General features: G+C 42.8%; 1 protein-coding gene across 4 annotated transcripts in view; it reads left to right on the top strand.

The window, feature by feature from the left end:
* The window catches only part of CTNNA2 (catenin alpha 2), a 1,365,089-nt gene that overhangs the window by 443,275 nt on the left and 903,678 nt on the right, over positions 1 to 18,136 (top strand). For all 4 annotated transcript variants that reach the window (XM_070798845.1, XM_070798847.1, XM_070798846.1 and 1 more), the window contains exon 4: positions 4,914 to 5,080. In XM_070798845.1, coding sequence (XP_070654946.1) covers positions 4,914 to 5,080 — 167 coding nt within the window. The remainder of the gene's footprint in view (positions 1 to 4,913; positions 5,081 to 18,136) is intronic.

The raw sequence follows: 18,136 nt of genomic DNA, 5'->3' as shown, positions 1-18,136 counted from the left end.
CAATATATATATAAAGCTTTTAGAATAATGCTTACAAAATAGCCCTTTATATAGAAGCACTGTATTCATATTAATTACTATTTCCCCTAAGTCGCTTATTTGAAGATGTTATTTTTTTCTTCTTTCCAGCAGGTAGTAGTAGCTTTAGAGGATCAGAAGCTTGATCATAGAAGCCCTGCTCTGACCTTAGGTCTATAATCAAGTTAATGAGCTTGAATACAAGAGTGTATATAAAAGAAACAGGCAGCTCTGGTGCCCTCCCCTAATTGCTCCCTTCCTGCTCCTACACACACATGCTATTTCTCAGCTAAATATTTTAGTTGTATAGAAAAAGCAGTTCCCAAGTGAATAGCTGATTTAATTCTGATAAACTCTCTTATCATTTTGTAATATAGATTTCCGTTTTCTTTTAGTAATCCTAAAACTACAGGGATGTAAAATGAATTAAATTTATAGCTGACTTCAGTTTGCCTTTCTTTTGAAACCTTTAAAATCATGAACTCATTTTTATCTGCTTCAACTGTGTTTTTAGTTTTAATTTAGATTGGATTAAATGGTCTATTATTTATTTGAGGATAATCTCAGAATTTAGCATGGCATTTCCATTTGCAGAGTCACATTTACGAATGTGGATTCTTCCTGTCTCTTGTCTCTGGGTCTCATTTTTTCTCTCATGGACATCTCCCAAGCTTCTCCCAGGAGGACCTGCTGTGGCCCCCACACTAATTAGCTCTGCCTGAAAGCTCCATACTGCTGAGTGTTATCCCCTGGGCTTTGAGACAGTATTTCTGGCCAGTCAGCATCTGGATGAAGTGAGTTGTTGTAGAAAAGAGAGTGGGGAGCTAAAGGCTGGTCACATCCCAGGTCACATCTGAGTCCTTGGGACAGCCTCCATGTGTGGGTTCTTGACTTTATACAGGAAAGAATTCAAGAGTGAGCCATAGTAAAGAGAAAGAAGGTCTACTCAGGGAGGAAACATACTCTATAGACAGAATGTGGGCCATCTCAGATTGAAAAAGGTTAACGAGAGGCCCCAGAATACGGGATTGCCAGTTTTTATAGGGGTGGGTAATTTCACAGACTAAGTGGGCTTCCCAGGTGCAGCTTGTGGTCCACTTGGTGAAGAATCCGCCTGCAATGAAGGAGACCTGGGTTTGATCCCTGGGTTGGGAAGATCCCCTGGAGAAGGGAAAGGCTACCCACTCCCGTATTCTGGCCTGGAGAATGCCATGGACTGTGTAGTCCATGGAGTTACAAACAGTCAGACATGACTGAGCATGCATGCAATGCAATTTCATAGGCTAATGAGTAGGAAGAGAATTCCATTGTTTTGGGAAAGAGTGGGACTTTCCAGAAATTGGGCCACCACCCACTTTTGATGTTTTCTGGTCATCCTTGGAATCTTTAGGATTCCCAGGTGGCTCAGTGGGTAAAGAACCTGCCTGCCAGTGCAGGAGACATAATGAGATGAGGGTTCAATCCCTGTGTTGGGAGGATCCCCTGGAGGAGGGCATGGCAATCCACTCTAGTATTCTTGCCTGGAGAATCTCATGGACAGAGGAGCCTGGCAAGCTGTGGTCCATAGGGTCGGAAAGAGTCAGACAGGTCTTTAGGGTGACCTTCTCAACATTTCAGTAGATTCACCTTGGTATACAATGTTTTTTTCTGGCTGCGCTCTACAGAGTGAGAATGAAGTAGCTTTCTCCCCACCACACAGATATCTGCTTAGTCTTTTTTTAGGGACAAGGAATAGCCCTAGAGGATATTTATGTAAGCATGTGGACCATTGGATTGAATATGTATCTCTTCACTTGATGTTAGCCAAAAGGCAGAAAAGCAATGAATATGTATCTCTTAATTGCCAACCTCTACCTTAAAGTTTATTTAGGCCTACTAGAGCCATCAGTTCAGTTCAGTTCAGCCGCTCAGTTGTGTCCGACTCTTTGCGACCCCCTGAATCGCAGAATGCCAGGCCTCCCTGTCCATCACCAACTTCTGGAGTTTACTCAAACTCATGTCCATCGAGTCGGCGAAGCCATCCAGCCATCTCTTCCTCTTGCCATCCCCTTCTCTTCCTGCCCCCAATCCCTCCCAGCATCAGGATATTTTCCAATGAGTCAACTCTTTGCATGAGGTGGCCAAAGTATTGGAGTTTCAGCTTTAGCGTCAGTCCTTCCAATGAACACCCAGGCCTGATCTCCTTTAGAATGGACTGGTTGGATCTACTTGCAGTCCAAGGAACTCTCAAGAATCTTCTCCAACACCAAAGTTCAAAGCATCAATTCTTCGGCGTCATACATCTTGACAATTCACCAGTATCATAATAAAACATTTTTAATCTTCTCCCATGTTGTTGTTATATTTCAAGCTATTTGTGCCTAGGCATAAAGACTAAGCTGTGCCACTGTGTCATATACATATCATAGATGGTAGCCTCTTTAAAAGATCCAGCCACACAACATATTTCCTTACACACCCACATTTCCTAAGTACAAAAAGGAGGGTTTAAATAACTACAACACTGAGGGAATTATATTATCTTTTGATCTGCCTGTAAAATGATGAGAGGGAGTGAAATGAAAGTTGCTCAGTCGTGTCTGACTCTTTGCGACCCCATGGACTATACAGTCCATGGAATTCTCCAGGCCATAATACTGGAGTGGGTAGCAGTTCCCTTTGCCAGGGGATCTTCCCAACCCAGGGACTGAACCCAGGTCTCCCGCATTGCAGGCGGATTCTTTACCAGCTGAGTCACAAGGGTAGCCCAAGAATACTGGAGTTGGTAGCTATTTCCTTCTCCAGGGGATCTTCCTGACCCAAGAATCGATCCGGGGTCTCCTGCATTCCAGGCAATTATTTACCAACTGAGCTATCAGAGAAGCCCTAAAATTATGAGAAGTATATCTTATTTTCCCTCATATCTTGGGATAAATGCTAGGAGGCACAGAATTTCATTGAAATAATTGACTATTTGAGCTTAGTTTTGATGGGCAGATGATAATTAATCATTTTGTAAATAAAATATTGACTGTATTGTGTCATCCTAAGTTGAATCATTGGTCATATGAACTCTTCTGGTTTATCAAAACATTGGTACCCCTGTGTATGCTCTGCTGTGTAAAGCTCCATTATGTTTTTTCCTAGTTCTCTGTACCATAGGTAGATATCTACCCCATGATCATGGGGCCTGTCTCATGTAGTTAATGACCTCCCTTTGTTTCCCACTCCTGGAGTCCCTTTGTGCAAATATGTACCAGTCCATTGTGGTGGGTCTGTATTCACCACTACCTCCAACTCCTCAATGGTTTCCGTACATATCACATGTGTGTGCTCGGTCGTGTCCTATTCTTTGGGATCCTACACTGTATACTGTCAGGCTCCCCTGACCATGGAATTTTCCAGGCAAGAAAACTGGAGTGGGTTGCCGTTTTCTCCTCCAGGGAATCTTCCTGACCCAGGGATCAAACTTTCATCTCCTGCATATCCTGCATTGCTGGTAAATACTACCTTTGAGCCATCAGGGAAACTCTTCCATATATAATTAATTCCCAAATCCTTGATTCTCTCCCTTGTCTCTTCCTGTTTCCCTTCATCATCTCGTTGATACAGATCTTATCTCTGGATCCCATTCCTATTTTTCTGGTCTATGTCCTCATCTGCTCTCTCAGATTGTAACTGTATTTGCCTATTTTATCTGCACAAGTCTTGACCCCTCCAGCTTATTTTACATAATGCGGCCAAAATAAAAATCTGTGAAGTCATCTCCTCCTGAGGCCACAGTCCAAATCTCTTGCCCAGTGTCCCAGGCCCTGGCGCCTCTCTTGCCTACAGCCCTCACTCACTGTGAGCTTCAGGTGATTGCGTTTCCCTGGGCTCAGCGCCCTCCTCCAAGTCCTGGAGCCTCCTGGTGTTCACAGTGCCTTAGGCGCCCTGCCCACCTTCATCTTCCAGGTGAACACATCTTGGCTTTTCAAAGGCCATTAGTATTGACAGCTTTTCCCCCAGCCTCACACTACATGAGTTAATCGCTTCCTCCTCCTTTTCTGCCTTTGTTCTTAGTCATATGTCTATGATGGCATGTAATCTCTGTATTTTAATGTATTTACAATGTGTGTCCTGGTTAGACTGTGAACTCCCTGGGCCCAGGGCATTCTTAGTCACCTTTGCATTTCCAGACTCTGGTAGAGAATTTTTACCAGCGTGTGCCTAATAAATATTTGCTGAATTGGTTCAATTGTCTCATAAGTGTTCTCTGTATTATAGAATGACATCCACCTGCCAATGCAGGAGACTTGGGTTAGATCCCTGGAGTCGGGAAGATCCCCTGGAGGGGGGCATGGCAACCTACTCCAGTATTCTTGCCTGGGGAATCCCATGGACAGAGGAGCCTGACAGGCTTGTATCCCTAGGGTTGCAAAGAGTCGGACACAACTGAGTGACTGAGCATGCATGCATGGACTATCTCTGTAGTCTGTTATTGTCTATTTAACTCAATTAAGAGAACCGAGTTCATTAGGTCAAAGTCTTTAGTTTCATTCCCCTCTGGAGCTGTTAGCTTTATTCTTCAGCTGTCAGAAACCAACTAGCCTAGTAAATACCACTGGTTTCAAGGGACTTGGAGAGTGAGAATGATTCAGGTCGGGCAAATTCATCTCAACTCTTAGACAAACTGAATCAAACATATTCCTTATTGATGCTAAAAACATAATTTCACACTTGGGTCTTGTTCACAGCACCTGTCTGGGGGCACTAAGGGGTCTGACTTGAAAATCTCAGCTTCACTGAGGGAGCTGGTACCACCTGGCCAGGGTGGTTTTGCAGTGAGAGCTCTGATTACCCCTCCACAGATCTTAGTGACTGCCGGCCTCTGAGCTTCCTGTCTACCCACGTGTGTCTCCGTGTCTGTCTTCCAGGTGAGACCATGCGCATCGCTTCTTCGGAATTTGCAGATGACCCCTGCTCGTCGGTGAAGCGCGGAACCATGGTACGGGCGGCACGGGCTCTGCTGTCTGCTGTGACCCGCTTGCTCATCCTGGCGGACATGGCGGACGTCATGAGGCTTTTGTCTCATCTGAAAATTGTACGTATGTAGAACTTATCAAAATACGCTTTATGTGGATGGTGGTGTTGACCGTGGGTAGTACTGTGCTGACCTGGACTGACAATCACTGCTCACAGGGTCACTTGGTTACTCACCCAAGTGGTATGCCCTTAATTTTTCTAATACTCAATTTATACTCAATAATATATTTTTCAAAGATACAGATTATTCACTTGAATTGTCTTCTCTCAAAACATGGAGTTTAAATCTCCCCTTACTTCCTGGAGTACAAAACTGTGCATCTTTCAGGCTTCAGAGGCCTTGTGTAGGGTGCCCACCTTGGTCTTGTCTTGAGATTCAGAGCGGTGCTGGTCCCTGTAGTAATTCAGGCCAGGCCAGCCCTTCTAGGGGCTTCCCTGATGGCACAGTGGTAAAGAACCTGCCTGCCAGTGTGGAAAACACAGGAGACTGGTGTTCGATCCCTGGGTCAGGAAGTTCCCCTGGGGGAGGAAAAGGCAATCCACTCCAGTATCTGTGCCTGGACAATTCCATGGGCAGAGGAGCCTGGTGGGCTACAGTCTGTGGGGCTGCAGAGAGTCGGACATGACTGAGTGATGGGACACACACGCAGCTCTTCTAGGCAGCTGGCCACTTGACCACTTCTGCCCACCTTAATATAGATCCTGTTACATTCTATTTTGTTAACTGCTCTATCATTGCCCTTTTATAGAATTATGTACTTTGAACCTCCCTTAGTCTGGCAATACAAAGAAGCCACTGTTTACTAAAGTCAATCTTGCTGCATCAGTTTTCATCTCACACACCTGGACTGGGTCTCTGTGTGCACATGTGCCCCACCAACCCCATCATATGTTCCTTGCTTGTCAGGATTCTTCCCAATGCAGGAACTGAACCCAGGCAGGCAGATTCTTTATCAGCTGAGCCACCAGGGAAGTCCAAGAATAGTGGAGTGGGTAGCCTATCCCTTCTCCAGGAGATCTTCCCGACCCAGGAATTGAACCGGGGTCTCCTGCATTGCAGGCGATTCTTTACCAACTGAAGCCTATGTGTATATATAATGTAAAAAATAAAACCTCAGGTTTCAAACACCTCATCTGTTGATATGAGGGCTAATGACAGTGCAGCCCTCAGAGCCGCGGGGAGCTCTCAACAGAGAAATTCCTGTGATGCATTTATCACAGAGTCTGGTGCAAAGTAAGTGTCTGGTCAGTGGCGCCTGTCACCACTGTCAGATTCCAGAACCACTCTCAGGCCCTATTCCTGCAGCCCCACCTGAGTTATGTGGGGCTTTTAGTCATCTGTTAGGCTACAGATGACTTTGTTCTCAAATGTGTTGAAGAAAAAATTTTCTTACCTTTCTCTTACAACCTGCCTAGTCTTCAAAAGCCACATTGTAAGAAGAATCTTTCCCCAGAGGGACCGTCTTCTTTTACAAGAACAGGACTGGACCTAAGGAAATTAACTTTACATCTTATATGTTAGCATTCTCTGTGCTGGGATTCCCAGGTGGTTCAATGGTAAAAAACCTGCCTGCCAGTGCAGGGGATGCAGGAGACATGGATTTAATTCCTGGCTTGGGAGGATCCCCTGGAGGAGGGTCCACTCCAGTATTCTTTCCTGGAAAGTCTTATGGACAGAGGAGCCTGGCAGGCTATAATCCATGGAGTCGCAAAGAGTTGAACAAGACTGAACACGCATGCATGCACGTTCTGTGGAAAGCCATTTCTGCCCCTTCTGGGGAGTGATGAAAGCTAAAAAATATACTCTCCTTGAACGGCCCACACGTGGCTGGTGCTCATGAAGTCTGGGTCTGTAGAGTGCTGCATGGCACCAGTTGATGCCTGGAATACTGCCTTTCATCCATCTGTTTTGACCAGTGCTGTCGCTGGTAGTATCACACTGCAGCCTGTCCTAATGTAGAGTCAATTATATCCTCTTCCCAACACAGCAGATTAAGAGAAGTTAAAAAAAAAAAAAAAAAAAAGATTTAGCACAAAATATGGAAAGGTCAACCCAGCAATATTAAGTAGTCCTGTCAGACTGTCAGCAATAAAATTAAAAATGATTGTAAGACTAAATAACACATTTGTTGTACTCAGAGTATAACCTCTGCAGGGGACAGTAGTGGTGGAATGGTGCCCTCTTGTGGCGTCCTTGGGGAACTGCAGATTCTGGTGTTCTCACTGTTGTCATATGATGGGACTAGTGCTCCAACCAGGTAAAAAAGACAATGTGTCAACAATTAATTGCAAATAGACATAGTATACAATTCTACTTAGCATTTTTGTTTTTTCCATAGAAGCACATCCTCTCATAAACAAATTTGTCTGCTAGCATCTATTTATTTTTTTTTAACTTAGATGAGGGTCTTCCCAGGTGTCTTAAGTGGTAAAGAACACACTTGCAAATGCAGGAGACACAGAAGATGTGGGTTTGATCCCTGGGTTGAGAAGATCTCCTAGAGAAGAAAAAGGCAACCCATTCCAGTATTCTTGTCTGGGAAATCCTCATGGACAGAGGAGCCTGGTGGGCTGCAGTCCATGGAGTCGCAGAGAGTCAGACATGACTGAGCGACTGAGCACCCACGTGAGATGAAGGAAATAGCATTACCTATTTTGATGGAGCAGGTTAGAAATGATCATTTATAATGTTATCAAGGTTTCCTCCAAACAAAAGTGAATTTCTTTACCAAATGGATGATAGAACATAGATGGGCAAAAGAGTGTCAGATGATTCCTAATGATAATAAAGTAGTAAGCTGATTTTCTGTTGGATCTTAAGATTAATTACTATGCTATAGGGAGTCCTGTAGCTTCCTGCCATGTTAACCACTGCATAGCTATTTTACCTTTGAGCATTACAGATAATATTTTACTTTTTATCTTTTAGGCCATGTGCCAAAACTTTATTGCTGTTCTTTCCAGATATTGATTTATTTTCTTGTTTCTGAGGAACTTACAGGAACATGGACAGAATTGCCTTGTTATCAGAAACATATTTCCATGTTTTTGCATCAATAATTCACTGAGTAGATGAAAGAGAGTCCATTTATTCTCCTAAAATGCCTGCCTTCATTTTCTGTCCCATACCCTGTAGGTAATTGTTGGCAAATTGAGTAATCCTGAGTAAATCATTCAAATCAAGTAAAGAACTGGGAATTCTACAGAGACGGTGTGATTGGCAGAGTATAGGTTTTTACATTCTGCTGCCTTAAAATTACATTTGTAAACTTAAGTTTTTATTCTGGTATAGTTCATCTTTTCATATAACCGGGCCTCCCTGGTGGCACTAATGATAAAGAACCCGCCTGCCAATGAAGGAGACATCAGAGACACGGGTTCGATCCCTGGGTCAGAAAGATCCCCTGGAGGAGGGCCTGGCAACCCTCTCCAGTATTCTTGTCTGGAAAGTCCCATGGACAGAGGAGCCTGGCGGGCTACAGTCCATGGGGTTGCAGAGTCAGACATGACTGTGAAGCAGCTTAGCACACACACATAGGCATTCTAACTGCTCAGATATGAAGCTAGTTGCTTTATTTTGTAAGTATTCATGTGTGCTTTAATATTGAGCTCTCTTGAATATACTTTATAAAAGATTCGATAGGGCTGTCAAAGGTTTTTGCTACTGTAGTTATTTTGAATTCAAGAAGTTACCGATGAAATAGTGAGTGACATAGAGTTCAAAGCGGAGTTACCGCCAAAGTGGGAATTTGATGTTCCTGAGTGAAGCTAAAAGAATCATTTGCACATCAGACATCATTAAAAACTACTGAACTATAATCACTTGTATTGTTGAAGTTGCTGGTGAGTGATTCCCTGCAGACACCTGGTGTATCCTGTAATCAGCTGATATTGTCAGTGTGTTAGGCTGAGACGTGACACTTCACACTTGGAAAGGAGTTTCGCATTTCAATCAGTGATCCAGAAGAGCGATATTTATTTTCCCTAGTCTCCGAATGAATGTAATCAGATTCTATTGTTCGGTTCTTGGCGTTGGTGGTGACATTACACACAGACTCACCTAGACATGTATATGTCAGAGGAGACAATCGCTTTTTTCTGTACTCGAGCTGAGTCCTTGAATAATGATGTTCTCAATTGTCTCAGAACTTCTCCCTGGAAAGCCAACAGCAATATAGAATACACAACCCTTTAGTCAACTTCTCAGAAAATTCAGGTTATCTTTGAGACTACCAGGGGCCAAATATAATGCTGCCGCCCAGTTGTTTTGGGGGTAGGTTTAATATTACCTATACTTTTTGTAACATTATCATCAAATGGACTAGAGAATCCCCAATAACATTATTTCTCAATAGTCTTATGTTTCTTTCTGCAGTTCTCATATGGTTTACAATTTTTTTTGATTATAGTATGGTTGATTTACAATGTTGCAGTAATTTATGCTGCACATAATGTGGCTCTTATGTTTGAATAACAGCAAGCAATTAGTATAAAATATCCTTGTCTCTAATTATAAATGTAGAAATTACTGCCCATATTCTTAGCATACCTTTTTCATCAGAGCTGTCATAGCATTAACTTCATATAGCTGGGTTGTTTAGAATTTATTTATTTAGTTATCCTTTCGAGAGATACTTATTGGATGCCTACTGTGTGCAGAACATTGTGCCACAATACATAACTTCCAAGGTAAATAAGACTCAGCTCCTGCCTTTAAAACTTTATAGGCTGGTGGTGGGGGAGACAGTAAGAAAGAGTACAGTGCATGTTGGGAAAATTGTGCATATTGCTATGGTCTCATCTGGAAGGAAAATACAATAATTAGGAAGTTTTCCATTTTTAAAACATAAACCCAACCCAACTTAGTCTTTCAAAAAGGAAATATATTGACTCACCAAACTAAAAATCCAGAGGCAGTTGGCTTCAGGCAGAGCTTGATCAAGGTATAAACATGTGACAAGGACTAGTTTCTATGTTTTCTCAGGAAGAACACTCTTCTCTGTAGGCCCTTTTCTCATGATCTCAAGGTAGCTATAAAACATTCTCACGATTACATGCTTCTAGACTAGAGGTAGCAAAAAAGAAGAAATTCTGTTCCTTAGAAGCTCTAATAAAGGTTCCACAAGCTTGTTGGTTCTGTCGGCCTCTAAATCAGATACATATCTCTGAGTTAATTATTTAGAGGGGAAACGGGACATGCTGATTTCTGAGTTTGGTCAACACTGTTCCTTTCCCTCACCATACCCACAAGCCAAGGATGAGATCAGTTCAACCAAATGTATTGTTGGGAAATTCAGGATAATATGAAGAAGGGCAATGTGGTTGGGAAAGACAGGACTTAGGAATGGGTCGCAGTGAACAGAATGAGACTTGTGTTTTCCTGAATCAGCTGCTTGAACCAGATTGAACAGGCTGGGGTCACAAGCCCAAGCTTGAAGCTGAGAGCTAGGAGTTGAGAGTATGGAAAGAGGCTGTGAAGAGTGGAAATGAAAGTGTCAGTCGCTCAGACATGTCTGACTGTTTGTGAACCCATGGACTGTCGCCCATCAGGCTCTTCTGTCCATGAAATTCTCCAGGCAAGAATACCGGAGTGCGTTGCCATTTCCTTCTCCAGGGGATCTTCCTAACCCAGGCATCAAACCTGGGTCTCCTTCATTGCAGGCAGATTCTTTACCACCTGGGCCACCAGGGAACCCCCTGGAAAGAGGTTGGCCCACATCAAAGAGTAGAGGAGGCATCATTCTGTCCAATAGTGAGAGTGAAGCATCACAGTAATTTGAGCACGGAAAGTTTAACGTGAATAGTTATTAGCTCTGATAGAGTAACAAGGGATTGACTAGGAAGAATGCTTAGGAGTATAGGAATGGCAGATGGAAGGAGCCCTTGAGAGAGAGCCCACCCACATCAGGACCAGGATCCAGATGTTCCTGGATCACTGGATTATAGAAGGGATACTGAGGTGCCACACAAGCCAATGAAACTTGCTAGAAATCTGCCCTTTAGGGAGTCAAGAAAAAAACTGCTCATGAAGAGATGTCTTTCTGGAGACACTGTACTACAGAATCACCCCTGGGGGCACCTGGTGTTGGAGATGCTGCCCCTGCTGCTGCCTCTGTCCAGGGAGCCCTCCAGGACCAGCAAACAAAACCCCTTTCTCCTCTGTCGCCTATCTGGCACGTTCTCCCTACAAAACTTAACAAAGGAACAATTATTAAAGGGCTCAGCCATGTGTTCACAGAGCAGGCAGAAAGCATGAATTGGGATTTGATAACCAGCCCAAGAAGAGAGTGGTTTACTGCTCACAGCTGGGGTGTTCTTACATAAGAGGGGAGATGGATTCAGGTGGGGCAAAAAGTTTTACCTACACAGAGCTTCACAAACCGAGGGCAGAACAAAGACATGAGAGTGAGGCAAAAATTTGGAGTATTCACAAGAATAGGGTTGATTCGTAGTTGGAGCAGAGAGGGTTAGGTGGGAGGGGCAGTCAGAGAGAGATGTAGGGTGGGGAGCCTCTTGATTATCGTAATTAGTTTGGAATCTGCCAAAATTGAGGGCAAGAGGAGAAGGGAGTGGCAGAAGATGAGATGGTTGGATGGCATCACCGACTCAATGGACATGAGTTTGAGCAAGCTCTGGGAGATGGTGATGGACAGGGAAGCCTGGCATGCTACAGTTCATGGGGTCACAAGAAGTCGGACATGGCTTAGTGACTGAACAACAAATTTGTTTAGATTCTGTTTATAGATTATGGGGAGCAATTGAGTAGTCCTATACAATAAAATCAAATTCCTGATTTAGACAAATACTTTTGGTAGCAGTATGGAGAAGAAATTAGAAGGGTGAGCCCAATCAAGGAGACAGATTGAGAGATGTTTTACCTGACCCAGGCCAGTGAATGCAAGGAAAGCTGAGTGCAGACAGTGGCTGTGTGAACAGTAAGGGGATAGATTTTATAGAAATTAAAGAGATAGAAGCATTAGAACCTGGAGACTGATCAGATGGGGCAGGACTCTTAAAGAATCTTCATTATCAGTATGATCCAGACCCAGACTCCAGCAGCTTTATGAACCCATCCTTTCTGGGAAATTGAGGTGGCCCAACTCAGGAGTTCAAAGAATGTGTTCTGGAGCAAAGTACCTGGGTTCAAACCCAGATTACCTGAGATTTGCTATGAGACTGATCAGGCTGGCTATGTCACCCCTCTGGCCTCAGTTCTCCTTTGTAAAGCAGAAACAAGAGAAGTATTAACTTCAAAGACCTATTTTGGGGGACTAAATTAGGTACATGTAAACCATTTGGAACATTGTCTGGTGCATTAATGGAAAAAGCAAGAGCGTTCCAGAAAAACATCTATTTCTGCTTTATTGACTATGCCAGAGCCTTTGACTGTGTGGATCACAAGAAACTGTAGAAAATTCGGAAAAAGATGGGAATAGCAGACCACCTGACCTATCTCTTGAGAAACCTATATGCAGGTCAGGAAGCAACAGTTAGAATTGGACATGGAACAACGGACTGGTTCCAAATAGGAAAAGGAGTACATCAAGGCTGTATATTGTCACCCTGCTTATTTAAATTATTTGCAGAGTACATCATGAAAAACGCTGAGCTGGAAGAGGCACAAGCTGGAATCAAGATTGCCGGGAGAAATATCAATAACCTCAGATATGCAGATGACACCACCCTTATGGCAGAAAGTGAAGAGGAATTACAAAGCCTCTTGATGAAAGTGGAAGAGGAGAGTGAAAAAGTTGGCTTAAAGCTCAACATTCAGAAAACTAAGATCATGGCATCTGGTCCCATCACTTCATGGGAAATAGATGGGGAAACAGTGTCAGACTTTATTTTTTTGGGCTCCAAAATCACTGCAGATGGTGACTGCAACTATGAAATTAAAAGACGCTTACTCCTTGGAAGGAAAGATATGACCAACCTAGATAGCATATTGAAAAGCAGAGATACTAACTTTGCCAACAAAGGTCCATCTAGTCAAGGCTATGGTTTTTCCAGTCATCATGTATGGATGTGAGAGTTGGACTGTGAAGAAAGCTGAGTGCCAAAGAATTGATGCTTTTGAACTGTGGTGTTGGAGAAGACTCTTGAGAGTCCCTTGGACTGCAAGGAGACCCAACCAGTCCATCCTAAGGGAGATCAGTCCTGGGTATTCATTGGCAGGACTGATGCTGAAGCTGAAACTCGAATACTTTGGCCACCTTATGCAAAGAGTTGACTCATTGGAAAAGACCCTGATGCTGGGAGGGATTTGGGGCATGAGGAGAAGGGGACGACAGAGGATGAGATGGCTGGATGGCATCACTGACTCAATGGACATGAGTCTCAATGAACTCTGGGAGTTGGTGATGGACAGGGAGACCTGGCGTGCTGTGATTCATGGGGTTGCAAGGAGTAAAACACGACTGAGTGACTGAACTGAACTGAACTGATGCATCAATAAGTAATCAATGAAACTGACTATTGTCGTTTTTCTTGCACAAGCTGAAAATAACTTGGGAAATGTATCAAGCTGTATTATTGTTGTGTTTTGTAAAACATGGCACATTATGAATCAGTGACACTAGCATTTAATCATTCTTGCTTTCTGATCAAATCATTTTCTTCACTTGCTCACAGGGAAACAGAAAATTTAATCAAGAAGGCAGCTTATTTTTAGGAGGCAGAGAGATAAAGTATGATGATGCTGAGATATCAATGTCAAACCAGATTATATGATTCAACAAGTAGTTAAATATAGAATTCTATATTTGTTCATTCATTGACTTGGCCAACTCCCAATTCCAAGCTATTTAGGTTGGTGCAAAAGTAATTGCGGTTTTGCATTGTTGAACTTTGCCATTTGATATTGAAATATATTCTTACATAAATATGGTTATGTTGAAATGGAGCAGAAGGCTGTGGTCCTTACCACCACACCATGTTGTCTGCATGCCTTCTGCCTGTGGAAACTTAGTCAAAGAATAAGTTTAATCAGAGAAATGAGAAATGTTGAAAGAAAGGACAACAGTCAAAGGAGACTAAATAATAATAATTTAGTCATTAAGCATTGTCAAGGACCTTCTCAAGGTTCTTTCTCAAGGGCTATAGATAATATTCTGAGCCATATCCTGTGAGCTGTCTTATAGATACCAAACCCCAGGTGGAGAAGTAAACTACAGACAGACTCTACCCAGGACTTCAGTTCAGTTCAGTTAAGTTGCTTAGTTGTGTCTGACTCTTTTCAACCCCACGGACTGCAGCATACCAGGCCTCCCTGTCCATCACCAGCTCCCGGAGTTTATCCAAACTCATGTCCATTGAGTCGGTGATGCCATCCAACCATCTCATCCTCTGTCATCCTTCTCCTCCTGCCCTCAATCTTTCCCAGCATCAGGGTCTTTTCAGATGATCAGCTCTTCTTATATCAGATGGCCAAAGTATTGGAGTTTCAGCTTCAACATCAGTCCTTCCAATGAACACTCCGGACTAATCTCCTTTAGGATGGGCTGGTTGGATCTCCTTGCAGTCCAATGGACTCTCAAGAGTCTTCTCCAACACCACAGTTCAAAAGCATCAATTCTTTGGCACTCAGCTTTCTTTACAGTCCAACTCTCACATCCATACATGACTACTGGAAAAACCATAGCCTTGACTAGTCGGACCTTTGTTGGCAAAGTAATGTCTCTGCTTTTTAATATGCTGTCTAGGTTGCTCATAACTTTCCTTCCAAGGAGTAAGTGTCTTTTAATTTCATGGCTGCAGTCACCATCTGCAGTGATTTTGGAGTCCCCAAAAATAAAGTCAGCCACAGTTTCCCCATCTATTTGCCGTAAGTGATGGGACTGGATGCCATGATCTTAGTTTTCTGAATGTTGAGCTTTAAGCCAACTTTTTCACTCTCTTGTTTCACTTTCATCAAGAGGCTTTTTAGTTCTTCCTCACTTTCTCCCATAAGGGTGGTGTTATCTGCATATCTGAGGTTATTGATATTTCTCCCGGCAATCTTGATTCCAGCTTGTGCTTCATCCAGCCCGGTGTTTCTCGTGATGTACTCTGCATATAAGTTGGCTTGGGCTGCCACAGTTCTGAGAATGACTGTAAAGAAATGGGAACAACTGCCCCCTGGAACTGAAGATAAGCTGTAGCTAAAACAACCAAAATGATGCTAGTCAGACCACTGATGACCAAATTGAATATGAGTGTTAGAGATGAATGTGCTGTTTCTGCATGTAACCCCTCCCTTGTCTCTGTCTATAAAAAGCTCTCACCCCCTGCTTTGGACAGATGTCAGCCTTTGGACTGATGTCTGCCACCCTCCCCCTACCCTGCAGTTGCTGACATCTGAAATAAAGCAAAGTTTCCTTTCTACCTACCTGGCCTGCTTATTGGCTTTTGAGCAGCAAGCAGCCAGACTCCATGCACATATTCTTTTGGTAACAGTGTTACACATCGTTTTAATACATATTTCTTGCTTTACATTTTTTGTTAATGAATTGTTGCTTGCTGCTTATTTTATGTGTATTTTAGACTGTGGAAATTATGTTAGAAAGCAAATTCTAGTAATTTTCTTGTTCAAGTTTAAAATGGATCATAAAGCAGTGGAAACAGCTTGCAACATCAACTACACTTCGGCCCAGAAACTGCTAATGAACATACAGGGCACTGGTGCTTCACGAAATTTTACGAAGGAGATGTGAGCCTTGAAGATGAGGAGGAGGATGGCCAGCCGTCGAAAGCAGACAGCAACCAATTAAGGGCCATCACTGGAGCTCTTACAGCTACACTAGGAGTTGCCCAAGAACTGGGTCAACCATTCTGTGATCATGTGGCATTTGAAGCCAATTGGAAAGGTGAAAAAGCTTGATAAGTGGGTGCCTCATGATCTGACTAAAAATTTAAAAAAAAATGTCATTTTGAAGTACCATCTTCTCATTCTGGGAGATAACAATGAACCATTTCCTTATTGGATTGTGATACATGACAAAAAATGGGTTTTCTACAACCAGTGACAACCAGCTCAGTGGTTGGATGAAGAAGAAGCTTGAAAGCACTTCCCAAAGCCAAACTTCCACCAAAAAAAGGGTCATGGTCAATGTTTGGTGGTCTGCTGCCCCTCTGATCCAGTACAGATTTCTGAATCCCAGAGAAACCGTTACATCTAAGAAGTATGCTCAGCAAATCGATGAGATACACTGAAAACTGCAGTGCCTGTAGCCAGCATTGGTCAACAGGAAGGGCCCAGTTCTCGAAGACAACTCCAGACTGCATGTCACACAACTGATGCTTCAAAAGTTGAATGAATTGGGCTACAAAGTTTTGCCTCATCTGCTATATTCACCTGACGTCTTGCCAGCCAACTACCACTTTTTCAAGAATCTTGACAACTTTTGCAGCGAAAATGCTTCCACAACTAGCAGGACTCAGACAGTGCTTTCCAAGAGTTTGTCAAATCATGAAGCATGGATTTTTATGCTACAGGAATAAACAAGCTTTTTTTTTCATTGACAAAAAAGTGTTGATTGTAATGGTTCCTATTTTGATTAATAAATATGTACTTGAGCATAGTTATAATGATTTAAAATTCAGAGTCCAAAACTGCAGTTGTTTTTCCTCCAACCTAAGAGTTTAAAATATTGCTATAAATCCAGATCCTAACAAGAGAACTTCGTATGACATATCATGAGTCCACTATGTACACACAAGTTCAGTTCTAAGAGTGTGTTTGTAAGTCCAATTTGTTTATGAGTCCAACAAAATTAGCATAGGTATTCAACGAACATGGTCAGCTCTATAGTACTGTACCATAATAGGTTTATGATACTTTTCACACAAATAATACATATAAAACAATTAAACAAAAAAATAAAACATTTTCATCTTATGATACAATGCCTTGAAAACTACAGTAGTCCAGTACAACAGCTGGTGTACAGGGGCTAGCATTGAGTGAACAGACAAGAAGAGCTACTGACTGGGGGAGGAAGGGGAGGTGGGAGATGGTAAAGCTGAAGGATCATTAGCAACAGGAGATGGAGGGCAAGCTGCAATTTCACTCAATTTAGGGAATGCATGTTGGCATCTTTGAAAGTTCACAACTTGAAAGTTTGTACATACGGCCTTATTGTTTTAAATTGTTTTATTGGGTGTCACTTAAAATCCAATCAACTGAGAATCAAGATTAGGACCCTGGAATGAAGTCAGTCTGTCCAAACAGAGATGTTGATTGTAACAACATGGACAGTGAGTGTGCACAGAAGAAACATATCACACAGTCCAGGAGGAGGGTCAGACTCCTGTGTCCAATGCTGTGCCCATCCCTGTATGTCGGCCTAGCCCCAGATGGTGCTTAAAAAATATTGAGTTAGCTTATGAATTCTCAGTCTACTTTTATGATGTCAAAGTAAATGAGTGAAATTTCAATCAGGAAAGTTGGAGACTAGATTTAAAGAGTCTGTCTCAAACAAATTGCCACAATTGTGGAGTCAATAATAGTGGCAAGTAGGTTTGCTCTGGAAATGGGGGTAAGGGCTATATTGAGCAGACTCTGTGAGAAGATCAAAGATTTCAAGAGTTGTGAAAAACAGGCTTGAAAATAATATCTAAATCCAGTAAAGATAGAGGACACTGTGATATCCTGTCTAGAATTTTCACTTTTCTCAGCTGTTCCCATGCACAGGCTCCCAGTATTAAGGACAGACAGAGCTGCCAGAGCTGAGGGTTCTTGCACTGGTGTTCTTCAGCCCAGATTGGCTTTTGTGAGAACAGCTGTCAGTAGTGCCCAAGGTCAGGAGGGTATTCATTACAAGGAAGGATGTGGCAGCTGCTCTGAGGGCCCTCTTTATCAGCTTGTTGGAAGTGATTTCCCACTTCAGCTTGGCACACAGAGCCACAGCAAACTCCCCTTATAACACCTCCCCCATGAGACCACCGTGTCCTTCTACTCTTCCCAGATTTCATGTCACCTGCAGATAGTCCAAAAGCAAGATGGAGTCTTTCCTTTTTACAGTCGTTCAGAAACAGTGTTTACCCTTAGGTAGATTATACAGCAAGTCAGTATCTGTGTGTGTGTGTGTGTGTGTGTGTGTGTGTGTGCATGCGGACTCAGTCGCTTCAGTCCTGT

Source organism: Bos indicus, chromosome 11 (assembly GCF_029378745.1).
Source record: "Bos indicus isolate NIAB-ARS_2022 breed Sahiwal x Tharparkar chromosome 11, NIAB-ARS_B.indTharparkar_mat_pri_1.0, whole genome shotgun sequence".
NCBI lineage: Eukaryota > Metazoa > Chordata > Mammalia > Artiodactyla > Bovidae > Bos > Bos indicus.
This window is presented reverse-complemented; position numbering and strand designations above follow the sequence as displayed.